Genomic DNA, 18838 nt, shown 5'->3' with positions numbered 1-18838 from the left:
CTCTCTCTTGCCTTATAACCAACACAGCACAATCATGGTGAAAACCAATAGGCTTGTAGCCACTGTAGGAGCAGAAAGGGGGTGGGAGAGCCTTCAAAACCTCATTCCCAGAGAGCTATCATTATTTGATTTATCTGGTTGTTCCTTGAAGAACCCCACTTACAAGGCTGGCTTTATTGGATCTGACTAGAAATCACACAGTATGAAAGCCTTTTCTCTCAGGGTGTTTGTAAAAAACAATTAGAACCACTTCTGAGGTGTTGGATAACAGTTCTGTTCTTATTCTGTTGAATCAATCAAGAACAGAAGAAAACTTCCATGAATCTATAAAAATAAAATTGTAATATGCAAATCAACCAAACGGCTGACCAGCAGAACAACCATCCGGACGTCCGTCTGGACAAAACCAGGGCTGCGAGGGCCGAGGCAGCTGGGGCTGCGAAGGCCTACTCTTGTACGAATTTTGTGCATAGGGCCTCCAGTAACAGATAAGAGGGGGCTATAGGTTGTCTCTGGTTCTGTCCCACAAATGTCTTTTCATTCCAGTTTCTAGGCAACAGGAGCACATCGTTGCTCTGTTGTGCCATTCTCTAGCAGAGGGCAGAAATACAGAGCAGAAGGCTCTTTTTCAAACACAAATATGTGATATTTCCATGCTTAGAATCTTTCGTTGACAGGCTCTTTCGAAGGCTGAAAGGCTACTACTGGTCACTGCGTGACTTGGCTTCTATAGATTTCTCCTAATTTCTAGTCTGTCTCCTCCCTTTCTGCAAATGCTTCAACCTTCCTGGATTACTGGCAGTTCCCCAAACTCACTCCGGGCCTTTACTCAAGTTTTTGCCCTTCTTGGAATCTCCCCTCCCCTCCTACTTCGCCTAACAAACTCCTACTCATTTGACAAGATTCAAACCAATTGTTGCTTCCCCAGGGCCTCAACACCATTTCTTTGGGATGAGACTCTCTTCCTCCCCCACACATCACTTCTTCCCGTCCCCTACGTGATAGAGAGATTAGTACAGAAAAGATTGGGAAATCATCAGCAGGGCAGCCCACAAAAATGTGCATTTCCTGGTATTTTCTTTAATCTTAGAAGACTAAGAGAGGGAAGTAACATGCCCAAGGCCACGTAACAAATTAGCAGCGGAATTGAAGTTGGAAGTCAAAGATGCCTTCTTCCTTTGGAATATGCTAATTGACCCACGACCCTCTTAAGTTCACAAAGGTATCCTGGATTCTCTCAAATTTCAGACAGTTAAATTTTGCAAGGTCTTCTAAGAAGGCAACATTGAAAAGCTTGTTGACACTTAGAGAAAGCACTGGAATGAATGTATTTGGTCTAAAGCCTATACCTAACACCTGGAACCACAAAGGAAGCCTCTGGAAGGCTTCTAGAGTAAAAGAAAGAGCATAACTTTTGCAGGCAGTTTGAGTTCCAAACCCACCAATTACCAGTTTTAGAACCTCAACTATAGGCCAACAAGCTAAAAGTAAACTTTCTAGTCTCAGTTTCTTCATGTGAAAAAACATGGTGATTTTTGTCATCAAGATTAAATAAGATAGACTCAGTAAATCATCCAGCACAAAGTCTGGCATACATTAAGTATTCAATAACCTTAGTTGCCTTCTTCTCGTGCTGCTTCCTCTTGTCTCCCAGGCTCAGGAATTTAATTTGACTGAATCAAGACAAGTTCTCTTAGCCTAAACGTTTCCAAATCCTATATAATAAAAGCATAGTATGCAAATTGTTCCCTCGACCCAGAGTTCCTCCAGGAGTTTGACCAGCGGACAGGGCCGGCTGGGGGACGGGAGGGAGGCTCCAGCTGGCAGCTGGCAGCCTTTGGGGACCCTACCAGTGCACGAATTTCATGCACTGGGCTTCTAGTCTAAAATAAGAGGAAATTGATTACATGTTCAATTCCAAAACGTGTACCTTCTTTTTCTTCTTTCTTTTATTAATCATCCCATTCAAGTCTATGGACTCAGCACAAAGCTTGCCTTTGGTTGTAAACTGCACAACAGAGGTTTGCTTTTAGAGGAAGTAAAGAGGGGTTGAAAGATACCTAGGGAAATGCAAATTTGGTGGCTAAATAGGACTTCCCTGGGTAAGATAATTTCCAAAATGCTGCTGAGATATAATTTTAGTGATGATGTAGAAAGGGAAGGCCAGCCCTACCTCAAAGAATGGTTGTAATTAGTGTGTTAATTCCATAAATATTTTTAGCACCTACTGTATGTCAGGTATTGTTAGATAGGGAAAACACAAATATAGAGGAAAAGGAAAGTCAGTCACGGGGAAGGTATACTGACCTAGACCCAAGAGACTGCTTTTTGGTCCTAATTTCTCAAAAACTAGTCCTATGACCTCTGGCAAGTCCCTCAAAGGTGTTAACCTCTTAGTTTCAGCTCTATATATTCAAATACCCCTTAGAAATCTCCATCTGGATGTACCATAAATATGCCAACTGAACCTATCTAAGCCAAAAAACTAATTTTATATCCTTGCTCCCAATTGTATCTCAAAGTTACCTCTACCTCTTGTACTTCCTATCTCAGAGAATGGCATTGCGATATGCCTGGATTTAAGCATCTTTGTTCATCAGGGACATTGGCCTGTAATTCTCTTTCTTTGTAGTGTCTTTATCTGGGTTTGGAATTAGATAATGCTAACCTCATAAAAAGAACTTGGAAGTGTTCCTTCCTCTTGGAATTTTTGGAATAGTTTGAGGACGATAGATGTTAGTCCTTCTTTGAATGTTTGGTAAAACTCCCCTGTGAAGCCATCTGAACCTGGGCTTTTGTTTGCTAGTAGGTTGTTTGTTTGTTTTTTATTATTGCTTCTATTTCATCGGTTGTTTTTGGCTGTTCAGGTTTTCTGATTCTTCCTGATTCAGTTTTGGAAGATTGTATTTTTCTAGGAATTTGTCCATTCCATCCATATTGTCCAGCTGGTTGGCCTATAGTTAGTTCATAGTATTTTCATGCAATCATTTGTATTTCTGTGGTGTCATTAGTTACTTCTCTGCTTTTGTTTCTGATTGTATTTATTTGGGTCCTCTTTCTTTGTTTCTTGATGAGTCTGGCTAATGGGTTCTCAATCTTGTTTATTCTTTCAAAGAACCAGCTCTTGGTTTCATTGATTTTTTGTGTTGTTTTTTTTTAGTATCTATGTCATTTATTTCTCCTCTCATCTTAATTATTTCCTTCTTTCTACTTACTCTGGGCTTTTTGTGGTGCTCTCTTTCTAATTATTTAAGTTATAGGATTAAATAGTTTATCATTAATTTTTCTTGTTTTTGAGTTAGGCCTGTAATGCTTGCTGTGAATTTCCCTCTCAGGACTGCTTTTGCTGTATCCCAGAGATTTTTGGTTTTTGAATGTTCATTTTCATTTGTTTCCAGGAAGTTTTTTATTTCTTTCTTGATCTCATTGGTAACTCATTCATTATTTAATAACATGCTATTTATCCTCCATGTGTGGATCAATCCCTTTAGTATTATGTAGTGACCTTTTTTTTCTTTTTTCTTTTTTAGTGTTTTTACTGTAGTTGAATTTTAATTTTATTCCATTGTGGTCTGAGAAGATACTTGATAAGACTTCAATCTTCTTGAACTTGTAGAGACTTGTGTGTCCTAACATGTGGTCTATCTTTGAGAATGACCCATGTGCACTTGAGAAGAATGTGTATTCTGCAACTTTGGGATGAAATGCTCTATAAATGTCAATTAAATCTATCTGATCCAGTGTGTCCTTTAGAATCACTGCTTCCTTGTTAATTTTTTGTCTGGAAGATCTATCCAGTGAAGTCAGTAGGGTGTTAAAGTCCCCTACTATGACTGTATTGCTGTCAATCTCTCCCTTAAAGTCCTCTAGAAGTTTTCTTTTAAATCAGCAGTTCTCAACCTGTGGGTCAAGACCCCTTTGGGGGTCAAACGACCCATTCACAGGGGTCGCCTAAGACCAACAGAAAACACATATATAATTACATATTGTTTTTGTGATTAATCACTATGCTTTAATTATGTTCAATTTGTAACTATGAAAATACATCCTGCATATCAGATATTTACATTACGATTCATAACAGTAGCAAAATTACAGTTGTGAGGTAGCAACGAAAATAATTTTATGGTTGGGGGTCACCACAACATGAGGAACTGTATTAAAGGATCACGGCATTAGGAAGGTTGAGAACCACTGTTTTAAATATTTAGGTGCTCCTATATTGGGTGCATATATGTTTACCAGGCTTATATCCTCTTTGGATCAATACCTTTAGTATTATGTAGTGACCTTTGTTGTCTTGTGATGGCCTTCATTTTGAAGCCTATTTTGTTAGATATGGGTATAGCTACCCCAGCTTTTTTTTTTTCCATTTCCATTTGCCTGGGAAATTTTTTTCCATCCCTTCACTCTTCACTCTCACACTGTATGAGTCTTTTATTATGAGGTGGGTGTCTTGTAGACAGCATATAATTGAGTCATGTTTTTGTATCCATTCAACTACCCTATGTCTTTTGATTGGAGCATTTATTCCATTTACATTCAAGGTTATTATTGATAGTTATTTATTGCCATTTAATTCTGTAGGCCTCTGTTTCTCTCCTCTCTCTCTCTCTCTCTCTCTCTCTCTCTCTCTCTCTCCTCATTACAGCAGTCCCTATAGCATTTCTTGCAGTTTCTTTCAGTGGTGGTAAATTCCTTTATCCTTTTTTTTTTTTTTACTGGGATGCTCTTTATTTCACTATCTATTTTGAATGATACCTTTGCTGGATATAGTAATCTTGGTTTCAGATCCTTCCTTTTCATTACCTTGAGTACTTCATGACATTCCTTTCTGGCCTGTAGAGTTTGTGATGAGAAATCAGCTGACAGCCTTATAGGAGCTCCTTTGTAAGTAACAAATTGCTTCTCTCTTGCTACCTTTAAGATTCTCTCTTTGTCCTTAATTTTTGGTATTTTAATTATGATGTGTCTTGGTGTGGGCCTGTTTGTGTTTTTCTTGCTTGGGACTCTCTGTGTATCTTGAAATTCTGTGACTTTTTCCTTCACCAGGTTAGGGAAGTTTCCTGCCATTATTTCTTCAAACACATTTTCTATCCCTCACTCATTTTCTTCCCCTTCTGACACACCTATTATATGAATATTATTACGTTTCATGTTGTCCCACAGCTCCCTTAAGCTGTCCTCCTGTTTTTTAATTGCTTTTTTCCTTTCGGTTCTCTGATTGAGTGGTCTTTTCTACCCTGTCTTATAATTCACTGATCCAACCCTCAGCTTCCCCTAATCTGTGTATTCCTTCCAATGTGTTCTTTATTAGTGCTATGTCATTCTTTATTTCTGACTGTTATTTTTTCATAATTATTACTTTTTCATAATTATCTTTTCTCATGCTGTTGAGCATCTTTACCATCATTACTCTGAACTCTGTATCAGATAAATTTCTTATCTCTGATTTATCTCTTCTTCTGGAGAATTCTCTTGTTCCTTCATTTGGGGGTGGTTGACTTTTTGTCTCCCCATTTTTGGGTTTGTGTTTATGTATCAGTAGATCTGCTACGACTCCCAATCTCTAGTGCAGGACAATGTCAGACACTGTTTCTGATGGTCTCTGAGTCCCCTGTTTGGGACTATCAGCAATCCACAGCTTGTGGCTCCCTCTGCTGGGGTCGGATGCCTTTGGAAAGGACAAGATATGCACCAGGGTCTTCTTTTCCTAGCCCTAGGCTCAGAAGATCAGACAAAGACTCAAAGCCTCCAGAGATCTGCCTCTGCCTGCAGTCTGATTGTTAGCAGCCTTGATTGGCCTTAGGCCAGTGGTCGGCAAACTGCGGCTCGTGAGCCACATGGGCTCTTTGGCCCCTTGAGTGTGGTCATGAAGTTTCAATCGCACTATATGTGTGCACCCGTATGTGGTATTTTGTGGAAGAGCCACACTCAAGGGGCCGCAGTTTGCCGACCACTGCCTTAGGCCATGGACCACAGGGTAGGGCAAGAGTTCTTCCAATAGGGTGTGGTAACTGCCTTTCCCACAGGCCAAACCACCTACATAGCAAAGGTCCATAGGAGAAAGATGTCCTCTGCAGCATGAGGAAATGACTCCGCACAGGAAACCCAGGTAGCTGCCCTCCAAGCTCCAACCCTAGAGTCCCCAACCCTGAACTCTCCTCACACAGCTCCAGTTCACTCTGCCCTCCCTCTGCCAGAGCTCAAGGTGAGTGGCTGCACAGGAAATTTTGTGCATTGGCCCTTTAAGAGGGTGCCTGCATTTCCAGTTGTCTCTGGCTGGCAGACAGCAACCCTGCTGCCCTTCACAGCCAAGTGTTATGCGAGCTCCTTTCTCAGTTCTGGTGCTCTGAGTTCTCAGTGGGAACCCCCTTCAGCTGAGATATCTGTCCGCACCTTCAGCTGCTGTCTGTGGGAGCCCGGGCACCCCTTTCGAGTCTCCACACTTCCTACCAGTCTCTATGCTGTTCACCACTTTCCGTCCGTGGTTATCAGCTTCTCCCCAGCTAGTCTTCAGTTGGTTTTTCAGTGTGGTTTTTCTGTATTTTAATTGTATTTCCAGTTTGGTCCTGGGAGAGTGTCAGTGTAGGTTCCACTCACTCTGCCGCCATTTTTAATCTGAGGTTCAGTATTTAATTCCTCATGCCCACCTCTAGGAAATCACAAGAATGATCGACACCAAATGAAAAAATGACTACCACGTGCCAGGCACCTTGCTTGCATTAATATCATTTAGTTCTCTCAACAGCTTTATGAGGTGGGTCCTCCTCTTAACTATGTTACTGCTGAGAAAAGGCTCAGAGAGATTGAATAACTTGTCCAAGGTTGGGTGGTTTATAAATAACAGACCAGGAGTCTGAACCCAGGTCTCTCCAACCACAGAGCCAGAGTTCTGAATCAGTCTACTCTAGTGCCTTCAAAACAGAGATTTGCAAACTTTTTTTTTTTTGAGTAAATAAAAAGTTTTATTCTGTACCCCCATTCTAAAATTAATGTCATTGAACAAAAGGAAAATATTTTTAAAACATATATTACTTCCTATATGCCTTTTCAGATAGGAAGTTTATTTGTTTTGTTATGTTTTTGTTTTGCAGGGAGAGTGGTTCTTTACTTCATATTCTTTTTTTTTTATTTTATTTTTCGCTATAAGTATTACAAAGGGTATTACATAAGTGTCCTTTCCCCCCCCCCCCACCCTTGACAAGCCCCTGCCCTCCCTTACCCCCCAGTGTCTTATGTCCATTAGTTATGGTTATATGGATGCATACAAGTCCTTCGGTTGATCTCTTACTCCCCTCCCTCCTGTCCCCCAACCCTCCCTGACCTTCCCACTGCAGTTCGACAATCAGTTTGAGGCAGCTCTGCCACTGTATTTATTATTGTTAGAAAGTTTGTAATGGTCTTAATTATCCACGAAAGAGTGAGATCATGTGGTATTTTTCCTTCATTGACTGGCTTGTTTCACTTAGCATAATGCTCTCCAGTTCCATCCATGCTGTTGAGATTTGCAAACTTGAAAGCAGTTGTGACAAGGTAAGAAAACTATGGAATTTTTTCTTTTTTTAAAAAAGAATTTTTCAATATTGTATTACATTTGCAATTTTAAAAAGAGGCAACAAAATTCTAATGTTTAAAAATCCCTTTTCCTATGCTGCTCTTAACTAGAAATGATGCTAAAAAGTCATTCAAGTGGTTTATGATTAAGGGTCTTAGTCCTTGTATAATCACATCATTAAAAGGTGTTTACTAGTAGAGTCACTTTTTAACCCAATTGAATGGTTTTCTTATGGTTAGTGCCAGGGTGGATGGACGGATGGGTGGATGGGTGGATGGATGGATGGATGGATGGATGGAAAAGAGGAAGCTATTGGACTTCCTCCATGTGTTTCATTTGGGACCATCACCATAGTTCATTGCTTTCTCTAGTGATTCCAGCTAGAATTTTTCACTGAAGCTTTCTAATCTATAAGCTTGGTTTTACAAACTGCTCAATTATCTTAGCTTTTTCCTCTTTCCTGGACTGACTTCACGTCAGCCTGCCTCATTGGTGCGACAACACAGGACTTCCTGTTCTTGACTCCATACATGATCTTATGCAACATGCAGCTCCCACTTCCCCAGATGTCTCTGTGTCTCAGGGAATCACCTGGTGCTTAGGGACTACAATTCTTCAGAGAGAAAGGAATTAATCTTGCTCCCTATCAGCTTTTGCAGGAAGAGTGCTCAGTAGACTTGCCAAAAAACCTTCTAGGACTGTTGAAGAGGAGAGCTTCATTTGAGTTTTGTTTGAAGGGAGGAGCCGGCTGACAGTGGTTTTCCAGTATTTCTAAGATACTTTGGAAATTATTGTCGTATTTATCACTGTCTAAGACAATTGGTCAGAGCTATGGGAGGCAATGTTTGGTGCACAGAAAAGGTCAGAGGCTGACCTTAACCCTGTTTCTTCCTAGAAGGAGTGGTATGGTATGGGTATTTCCCTTTCCTAGCAGCTTATGCCAATAGAAAGCAGGCTAGCAAACTTCACGGCTGCCATGTAGGATCATTTGAGGAATACTAGGAAGCACCCCTAACCCTACCAAGAATGCTTCTCGAAGAGCTGTGGAGACTGCAGGGACATGCGGAGTTCAGGGTCAGTCTAAGGAAGATCCTAGAAGGGGAGAGATCCCCGCATATTGGCTTTGGGGTCTGGAAATATGGCAGGAGCATCAGTCGAACTGACAAGAATTTGGGGAGGAGCCGAAACCGGTTTGGCTCAGTGGATAGAGCGTCGGCCTGCAGACTGCAAGGTCCCAGGTTCGATTCCGGTCACGGGCATGTACCTGGGTTGCGGGCACATCCCCAGTAGGAGATGTGCAGGAGGCAGCTGATCGATGTTTCTCTCTCATCGATGTTTCTAACTCTCTATCTCACTCCCTTCCTCTCTGTAAAAAATCAATAAAATATATTAAAAAAAAAAAAGAATTTGGGAGGAAATCTTCAGATTATCCTCCGGACTCCAGTGCCCTGAACTGGATTTGAATTCCGTAGGAGACAGTGGGGTGGGAAACTTGGTGAAGACCTTGGAGTGGGCAACCTCAGCACCACAGACCAGGTAAGGGCCAGAGGGCACTTCCAGTGGGCGTTCTTTCTTCACAGGCCACACTGAGCTGTGTCCCCAGCTCACCTCCCTGGGCCTAGGTTACACAGCACATTCATCAGCTCAGGAAGGTGACTGGCTGGCATGAATTCTTAGGGTAAAAATACTGGATAAAGCCTGGGCCTGGGTCTGAGCTAGAGCCACCGCATAGCCTAGTGTCCTTTTGTTCCCCCTCAACCCCTATAACCCCCACTCACAACAGAGCTGTCTGGTTGACTGGTTTGCTCAGTCTCCATATCAGACACCTGTCCCTGTGGGCTTCCTCATCTCACCCGACAGGGTGTTTTTCCCAGTGCTTTCCCCAGACCAATTTAGACTCTGTGATCAGGTCTCCTAGGAGATGTTTCAGAGTTGGGGGAAATTTTGTATTTTCATTTTGTTTTTTACTTATTTTTTTTACTTATTCAGATAAATGTGCTTATCATGGCTCCAAGTGGCCAAGTGATCTGGCCTGCCCTTCAGTTACCTGACCCTGCAGGTCTGTCTCATGTTATAAGGACCTCTGGTCAGAGGCCGTGATGAGGATGACAATTGGCTGAGAAGTCAGAAGGTTTGGGGTAGCCCAGCACCAGGCACCCGGAGGCAGGTCATTTCACCACATCTTGCCCAAAAGTGTCAGGAGACTAACAAGTCTTAGCGGCATGTTACCAATTCCATTACACTTCCCATGAACCATTGCCTCTGGGACAGACAGAGGTAAGGGCAACAGGAGAATCCTGGGGGATCACCGTTTCCTGCCCCTCACCTCCATCATCTGTGACAAACAGCACTCCCTTCCCTGTGGCTACGTGGAGCCCACCCTGAGATGGAGGAGGATCACATGCTTGTGGAAAACAGCTGCACAATGAGACCATCTGTCACTCTTAAATAGGAGGGTCTAACCTGCCGTATATCAGTAATTTGTGTCCTTTGTCTTTTTCTATAATTTAGGTTTATCAATTTTGCTGATCTTTCAAATATCATTGATTTTCTCTATCGATTTTGTGTTTTCAATTTCATTGCTTTCTGGGTTGTTTTTTTTCTGCTTACTTTGAATTTAATTTGCTCTTCTTTTTCTAGTTTCTTTTTTTTCTTTTTAAATTCTTTATTGTTTAAAATATTACATGTAGTATTACACATATCTCCTTTTCCTCCCATTGACCTCTTCCCGGCCATCCCCACCTCCCAGCACATACCCTCAACCCTCTAGTGTCTGTGTCCATTGGTTATGCTCATATGCATGCATACAAGTCCTTTAGTTGATCTCTTACCCCATCTCTCCTCCCTCCCTCTTCACTTTCCCTCTAAGTTTGACAGTCTGTTCCATGCTTCTCTGTCTCTGGATCTGTCTATGTTCATCAGTTTAGATGACTGATTTTTAGGTATTTCTTTTCTAATATATGCATTCAATGCTATACATTTCTTTGTAAATACTACTTTGCTGCATTCTACAAATTTTGATAATTTGTGTTTTCATTTTCATTTTGTTCAAATATTTTAAAAATTGTGTTGGGATTTCTTTCTTTAACCCACGTGTTATTTAGAAGTGGGTTGTTTAATCTCCGTTGGGGTCTCTGGTTATTTTTCTTTTATTGGTATCTAGTTTAATTCCACTGTGGTCTGAGAGCAGATATTGTATGGCTCCTATTCTTTTAAATAAGTTAATGTGTACTTTATGGCCAGAAAGATGCTCTGTTTTGGTGAATGTTCCTTGCAAGCTTGAGAAAAAATGTGTATTCTGCTATTGTTGAATGAAGTACTCTGTAGACGTTCATTATACCCAGTTGACTGGTGGTGCTGTTGAGCTCCACTGTGTCCTTACTGATTTCCTGTCTGTTGGATATGTCCATTTCTGATAACAGGGGTGTTGAAATCTTGAATTATAATAGTAGACTTATCTATTTCTCCTTGCAGTTCTATCAAGTTTTGCCCACATATTTGAAGCTCTGTTGTTAGGCACAAACATGTTAAGGATTGTTATGTCTTCTTAGAGAATTGATCCCTTTGTTATTGTGTAATGTCCCTCTTTTTCTCTGATAGCTTCCCTTGCTTTGATGTCTGCTCTGTCTGAAATTAATACAGCTACTTTGCTTTCTTTTGATTAGTGCTAGCATATTTTTTCTTTCTCCATCCATTTACTTTTAATCTTTATGTGTCTCTATACTTAAAGTGGGTTTCTTGTTGACAACATATTGTTGAGTCTTGTTGTTCTTTTAAAATGTATTTTTATTAATTTTAGAGAGGAAGAGAGAGAAATATCAATGATGAGAGAGAATCATTGATTGGCTTCCCCTCACATGCACCCCATTGGGGATGGAGTGTGCAACCCAAGCATATGCCCTGACCAGGAATTGAACAGTGACCTCCTGATTCATAGGTCGATGCTCAACCACTGAGTCATGCCAGTCGGGCTGTTGAGTCTTGTTGTTAATCCACTCCAACAATCTCTGTCTTTTAGTTGGTTCATTTAGACCATTGACATTCAGCGTGATTATTGATGTAGTTGACTTAATATTTGTCATATTTCTTACTATTTTCGATTTGTTATCCTTGCTCTTTGTTGTTATTATTACCTTCCAGTCTTTTTCTGCCTTTAGTGGTTTTTTATTTTCCCTCCTTTCTTAGTATATTAGTTGTACATTTTTTTTTAGTGGTTGCCTTAGATTTTGCAATATATATTTACAACCAATCCAAGCTCACTTACTGCTTCATGGGTAGTGTGAGTACTTTATAATTTAAAAATCCTAATTCCTCTCTCTATTCCCTTATATCATTACTGTCATACATTTCACTTATATACAAGCACAAATGAATATATATATATATATATTTTAGAGGCCCAGTGTACGAATTCATGCACCAGTGGGGTCCCTCAGCCTGGCCTGTGGGATTGGGCCAAAACCAGCTCTCTGACATCCCTCAAGGGGTCCCGGATTGTGAGCGGGCACAGGCCAGGCCAAGGGACCCTACAGGTGCATCATCGGGGCCGGGGAGGGACACGGGAGGTTGGCCAGCCAGGGAGGGACCCCAGGAGGGAGCTAACTAACCAGTAAGAGTGTCTTTCCTCTGGTGGTCAGTGCACATAGCAACTGGTTGACTGGTCAACTGTCTACCCCCTGGTGGTCAGTGCACATCATAGCAACTGGTTGACCGGTCAACCGTCTACCCCCTGGTGGTCAGTGCACGTCATCGTGAGCGGTTGAGCAGCCTTAGCATATCATTAGCATATTATGCTTTGATTGGCTGACCGGCCGACCTGACACTTAGCATATTAGGCTTTTATTATATAGGATTTATATACATACATACTAATACATATATATGATATATACATAAGCACACATAATTGAATACATTATTGCTATTATTTTAAACAATGTGCTATCTGTTAGATCAATGATGAATAAGATAAATACAAGTTTTTATTTTACCTTCATTTATTCCTTTTCTGATGCTTTTCCTTTATTTATGTAGATCTGAGTTTCTGATCTATAATATTTTCCTTCTTCTTAAAAAACTTCTTTTAACATTTCTTACAAGTCAGCACTACTGGAAATGAATTCCCTTAATTTTTGTTTGTCTAAGAAAGTCTTTATTTCTCTTATTATCCTGATCTCCTTATGGAGGTCCATTTGGAGAGTGAGTTTGAGCTGTTAAAATGGACTTTAAAAACATTAGCCTGGTGCCCTAGCTGGTTTGACTCAGTGGCTAGAGCATCAGCCTGTGGACTAAAGGGTCCTGGGTTCAATTCTGGTCAAGGGCACATGCCCAGGTTGGAGGCTCAGTCCCCAGTGGGGGGTGTGCAGGAAGCAGCCCATCAATGATTCTCTCTCATCATTGATGTTTTTATCTCTCTCTCCCTCTCCCTTCCTCTCTAAAATCCTATAAAATAAAAGCCTAATATGCAAATTGTCCCCTCAGGTGGTCATTTGGCCAGGAGTTTGACCAGGAGGCCAGGAGTTCGACCACTCACTATGATGTGCACTGACCACCAGGGGGCAGCATGGAACATAGCAGGGGTCAGCGATGCAGCACTGGCAACAGGTGGCAGTGGAAGTGCTGCCGGCCCCTATGGGCCCCAATGAGAGCAGGACTGCAGCAGGATAGTGGAGCAGGTAAGCAGGTGGCACCAGGCCAAGGTGGGTGCAGGCGGGGGCCCAATTGCCCCGCCGATCACCCTGCAGAAAGTGACAAGCAGCAGCAGGGGGCAGGGCGTCTGTCCAGCTCCCAGGCACTGAGGGAGCCGGGTTGGGGTCCCAGCCCCAACCAATCACCCTGCAGGCGGGATGGTGGAGCATGTGAAGGGGCGACACCAGACCAAAGCGGAGTGCCAGGCAGGGCTGCGGGGCTGCGAGGCTGGGGGTGCAAGCTGGGGCTCAATCTCTGTAGGCCACCCCGAGGGACCCCACTCGTGCACGAATTTGTGCACCGGGTCTCTAGTAAATAATATATTTTATTTTAAAAAACACACAAACAAAACACTAGCCTGGTCTTTTAAAGACTCCTTGTGAACACCGTAATAGCATCTTTCCCAGGTTTCATTCTTATAGCATAACTCATGGAAAAGCACGTGGGCTCTTATTCTGTTACTTCTCCTCAATAAAAATTTAGACACAGGCCCTAACCAGTTTGGCTCAGTGGATAGAGCGTCGGCCTGCGGACTGAAGGGTCCCAAGTTCGATTCCGGTCAAGGGCATGTACCTTGGTTGCGGGCACATCCCCAGTAGGGGGTGTGCAGGAGGCAGCTGATCGATGTTTCTCTCTCATCCATGTTTCTAACTCTCTATCCCTCTCCCTTCCTCTCTGTAAAAAATCAATAAAATATATTTTTTAAAAAAATTTAGACACAAGCTCAAAAATAAAGGCGGTCCCTCCAAACAACCACAGAGCTCACTAAATGCTACCACCTTGTATCCAGCAGGGAAGCTGGGTTTCTGACGACTGATCTGCACTTGCCCACCCACCTCTCTATGACTGACACCAGGACCTGCCTACATGTAGAGGTGTTCTCTGAAAGTATGAAACAAATCAGAAATAAGAGGTCCTTTGACTCATTAAAGTTCAGTCATCCACGTTCCACTTGACCTGCCTAACCCAAATTTGGGAGTGATCTGACAAAACTTCCTTTCCTTTGAACTCTAGGAAGAGTTACCACTCAGAACTGCCCAGAAATCTTGGTGGCCCCTTTCCTGGAGACAGCTAATAGGGGAGCACATTTCTGCGGTTATACCAGGGTTTGGCCAAAGTGACCACACAGCTCCTTTCCCGGCTTTATGGTCTAAGCACCTGACTCGGACTTCTTGGGAACAACAAAGTGATTTAAGGCCTGAGGGGGATGAGCAATTCGCTAGATCAAAAAGTCCCGTTAAGACAGGAAGCCTGCTGGTTCCTGATGCCTGGTCTAGTCTGCAGAGGCAGGACTGCCCGGTAGAGTTCGCTTCTGCCGTGCCGTTTACAAGCAGCTGCCGCCGGGGGTTCCTCTCACCAAGCTCCTTCCTTCTCTTCACGGATGGATCCCAAGGGGCTTCTCTCCTTGAACGTCCTGCTGTTTCTCTCCCTGGCTTGTGACCGGAGCTGTGGAACAGGTGGGTGTCCGTGTGTGTGAGGGTTGGAGCCCTGGTGTTACTTGCCATGGAGTCAGCTAGCCCCGGGGACTGACAGGAGGCGCGGTGGCGAGGGGCTGTGGTTCAGCCGCCTCTTCCTTAGGGACTGGCTGGGAGTTTCATCTGCCTCTTTCGAACGGGAAGGAACACTGTGAGTTCCTGTGCCCCGGGTTCCGAGGAAAAAGGGAGCTCTGAGCCAAAGGCACAGGTCACCATCTAGACCAGCCTCTCCGGTGACAGGCTCTGGTCAGTCCTGGTTGAGTGGGTGGTTTTGTGCGGATGTCCTTCTGGCAAAGACCCAGGCTAAGAACTTGAGATGGGGAGACGGGGCTCTGGGAGAAAATGGCTCCCACACCCTGGCCCTGGAAGGGGTCAGAAACATGGTCCAACAACAAGGGAGGACTGTCGTGGGAAGAGAGGGTAGAAGCAAAAATCCCAGGCATTTGGTTGAGAACAGAGTGGCCACAGGGCGGTTGTACCGGTGGCTACTTTCCTGGAAGAGAAGGTTCCAAGGCAGCAAGACGGGAGAGGCCAGGATTTCTGGTTTTCTGGTTACAGTGAGTGGTCGGGGCAGCTTCAGCGCAGGCCAGTCACACGGCAGAGCACTCGGACTGGGCTCTGCCCCTGTCTTTCTTGCCTTCTGAAGGCTAGCTGATGTTCTCTGTTTGGTAGCATCAGGGCTGTGGGAAAAGGTATTTGAGAAAGAAAAAGCCAAGCAAGAAGTGAACTTTGGGTTCACTGGGTATTGGGGTGAGTCTCGTTTCAGCTTAAAGGCCTTGGGACTTTAATTAGAGTGTGGGAGGCAGCCTGAAGTGTGCGTGGGGGGAATCCGGAGCCTCCGTGTGTTTTGTGCTTGGGGTTTTCAAGACAGTACATCCATTATGGACTCCTCCAGGAAAATCCCAGAGACATGCCTGGGAGACCAGAGGGGCTGCCAGACTCCCAGGTGGAAAGACCTTCCTGGCCCCACTTTTCCTCAGAATCAGGCAGACCCGTGGCTCTTGCTGCCCGATGTCTGGGAGAGGAATAACTGAGCTCAAGGCTCAGAAAGCCAAACTGAATCACAGGAAGGGCCTTCCTGGGTGCAGCCTATTTTCAATTCCTTCCTTTTTAGAACACCTCTAAGTGACTGTGGTAAGGTTTTTCATTTCTGTGCTTTCTTGCCTCCTGGCACATGACGTCTCAGGTGCTACTGACAGCTGTTCCACTCAAGACTGTGGAGGTCACTGGTTAGTGAGTAACAGCCCAGCCCCCACAGGGTGTGTCTACCCAATCAGCAGTGGCTCCCTTCCTTCCATTCTGTCTTCTCTGAAATATGCACACCACTTTTAAAGTGTATTTATTTTTAAATACACACCCTTCTGTGAAACCCCAATAAAACCCAGACAGAAATGTTTTGCAAGTGGGACAGATCAGCCATGACAGAGTCACCCAACCAAGAAGCCCAGTTCTTCTAAAATCAGTACCGTCTCCCCTTCCCATCTCCCTTCAGCTCACCTTCCAATTCCCAGTCAGAATTGTAAAAATCAAAAATTTCACATGGCTCAGTGGTTGAGCATCGACCTATGAACCAGTAGATCATGGTTTAATTCCCTGTCAGGGCACATGCCCAGGTTGTGGGCTTGGTCCCCAGTAGGGGGCATGCAGGAAGCAGCCAATCAATGATTCTCATCATTGATGTTTCCATCTCTTCCTCTCCTTTCCTTTCTGAAATATCTATGTACTGGAGGCCTGGTGCATGAAATTTGTGCACGGGAGTGGGTCCCTCAGCCCAGTCTGCACCCTCTCGCAATCTGGGACCACTGGCTCCTAACTGCTCACCAGCCTGCCTGCCTGATCGCCCCTAACCACTCTGCCTACCTGCCTGATCACCTCTAACCATCTCTGCCTGCTGGCCTGATGGCCCCTAACAGCCTCTGCCTCAGCCCCAGCCACTGTGGCTTTGTCTGGAAGGAGGACTGGATGACCGGAAGATGTCCGGTTGACCCAGTCTAATTAGCATATTACTCTTTTATTAGTATGTGTGTGTGTGTGTGTGTGTGTGTGTGTATACACACACACACACACACTCTAGAGGCCTGGTGCACGAAATTCGTGCATGGGTAGGGTCCCTAGGCCTGGCCAGCAATCAGAGCTGGGCTGGAGAGGAGGCAATGGTGGCCAGGCCGGGTGCAGAAGGAACAGACATCAACGCCACCATTGTCGGCGTCCCACCGCCACACAGTTCCCCGCCTTCCCCCTCCTCCTTCCCTTGCCACCACACCTCCACCATGGCAGGCAGGTGGCAGGCTGATCAGGCCCTGCTGGCAGTGGGGAGAGACAGAGCATGGGAGGTTGGCCACCGGCCCCAAGGAAGGAGCCAGCCCTCAGTCCTCTTGGGAAAGGGGCCACGTCTGCTGCCACCCACCCCCAATTCCCCATCCCAGCCCAGGGACCAGCCCCAATTGGACCATCAGGGCCTGCCAGCCAGGGGGAGGGACTGGGCGGTTGGCTGGCTGGGGGAGGTTGGCTGTGGGAGCGCACTGACTACCAAGGGGCAGCTCCTGCATTAACTGTCTGCCCCCTGGTGGTCAGTGAGCATCATGGGGACCGTTCATTCTGGTGGCTTAGGCTTTTATATATAGATAGATTTTTTTTAAGTTCATGGCCCTTCCCTTAATAAAGTGAATTTTCCATTTCCCCTATGGTACTTTTTAAAAAATAGACTTTATTTTTAGAATAGTTTTGGATTCACAGAAAAATTGAGGCAGAAGTACAGAGATTTTTCCCTACCCTCCCCCCCCAACACACACACATGCACAGCCTCCCTTATTATCAGCATCTCCCACCAGAGTGGCACATTTGTTACAATTTATGAGTCTACCCCAATAGCATGTTTTATTCCTTCATGCAGGTCCTCTCCACCTCCTCTCCACACATGGGGGGTGGGGGAGATGAGGGACAAGTAAATGTGGGTTCTAGACTTGGTCCAACCCTGTGTATATAACAGTCTTGGGCCCATTTTATCTCAAGATGTAGATCTGGGCACTTTTATTTCTCAAAAGCTTTAATAATGCCACCACCATCTCTGTCTCCAGCACTGGACTGGAAACCAAAACATCAGGGCTATTTGTTTTATCATAGATTGACCTGGGACCATCCCATTCAGCAACTATGTAATTAGGATGCATGATGTGGCAGGCACGGTGAGAGGTGTGGGAGCAAAATGAGCAAACACAGCCTCTGCCAGCACCTGACACAGAGTCTGGTCCAAGAGAGCTCTTCCACACATGTCTGTGGACTGAGTAATGACAGCATGTGCCTCTGCTTACTACTTACCAGGCACTGTTCTAAGTGCTTCATGTGTATCATTTATCTAATTCTCAGGCCAACCCTAAGAGATATGTTTCAATTGTTACTACCATGATCCTATATAATAAAGAGGTAATATGCAAATTAACCCTCACTCCATCACGCCGTCACAAGATGACTGTGCCCACAGTGGAGGCAGGGTTCCTGTAACACAAGATGGCTGCACCCACAGCTGAGGCGGGGTTCCCGTATCAAGCCAAAATGAGTGAGCAGCAGGGACCTGAGGCTGCGTGGAGCTGGGCCGGGGGACCTGAGGCTGTGCCCCCCATCCGGTGGAGATTGACGGGAGACCTCAGGCTGCATCCCCCGCTCTGGCACCGGGCCAGGGGACCTCAGGATGCGCCCCCCCCCACCCCGGCACTGGGCTGGAGGACCTGAGGCCGCAGCCCCCAGCCCAGCGGGGCTTAATGGGGGACCTGAGGCCAGGCTCCCCACCCTGGCACCAGGCAGTAGGTCCTGAGGGTGTGCCGGGGGACCTGAGGCTGCGCCCTCCACCAGGAGGGGCTTGACAGGGGTAAGGCCGGCCAGGTCTGGGTCTCGCGCGATTTTATAGTGCATGCAGGTGGGCGGGGACTTGACTCTGGGTCTCGCGGCATGCCCCAGACTCTGACAGGAGGAAGATTTTCATATACATTTTACTAATTTTCTTTCATCTCTGACACTTCTATTATAGAGAAAGGGCAAATAGCAACATTAAAATATTTCCTCTTATTAATTCCCTTTTAATGTGCATGAATTTCATGCACTGGGCCACTAGTACTTTTAT

At 44.7% G+C, this 18838-nt stretch overlaps 1 protein-coding gene across 1 annotated transcript in view; it reads left to right on the top strand.

Annotated features, from left to right (window-relative positions):
• The first annotated feature begins 14399 nt into the window (after positions 1–14399).
• SLAMF1 (signaling lymphocytic activation molecule family member 1) overlaps positions 14400–18838 on the top strand; it is a 42329-nt gene continuing 37890 nt past the window's right edge. Inside the window, exon 1 of the mRNA XM_014462802.2 lies at positions 14400–14703. Coding sequence (XP_014318288.1) covers positions 14628–14703 — 76 coding nt within the window. The 5' untranslated portion in view covers positions 14400–14627. The remainder of the gene's footprint in view (positions 14704–18838) is intronic.

This window comes from Myotis lucifugus, unplaced genomic scaffold (genome assembly GCF_000147115.1).
Source record: "Myotis lucifugus unplaced genomic scaffold, Myoluc2.0 scaffold_190, whole genome shotgun sequence".
Lineage (NCBI taxonomy): Eukaryota > Metazoa > Chordata > Mammalia > Chiroptera > Vespertilionidae > Myotis > Myotis lucifugus.
The sequence above is the reverse complement of the archived record's forward strand: the minus strand, read 5'-3'. Positions and strand labels throughout refer to the sequence as shown.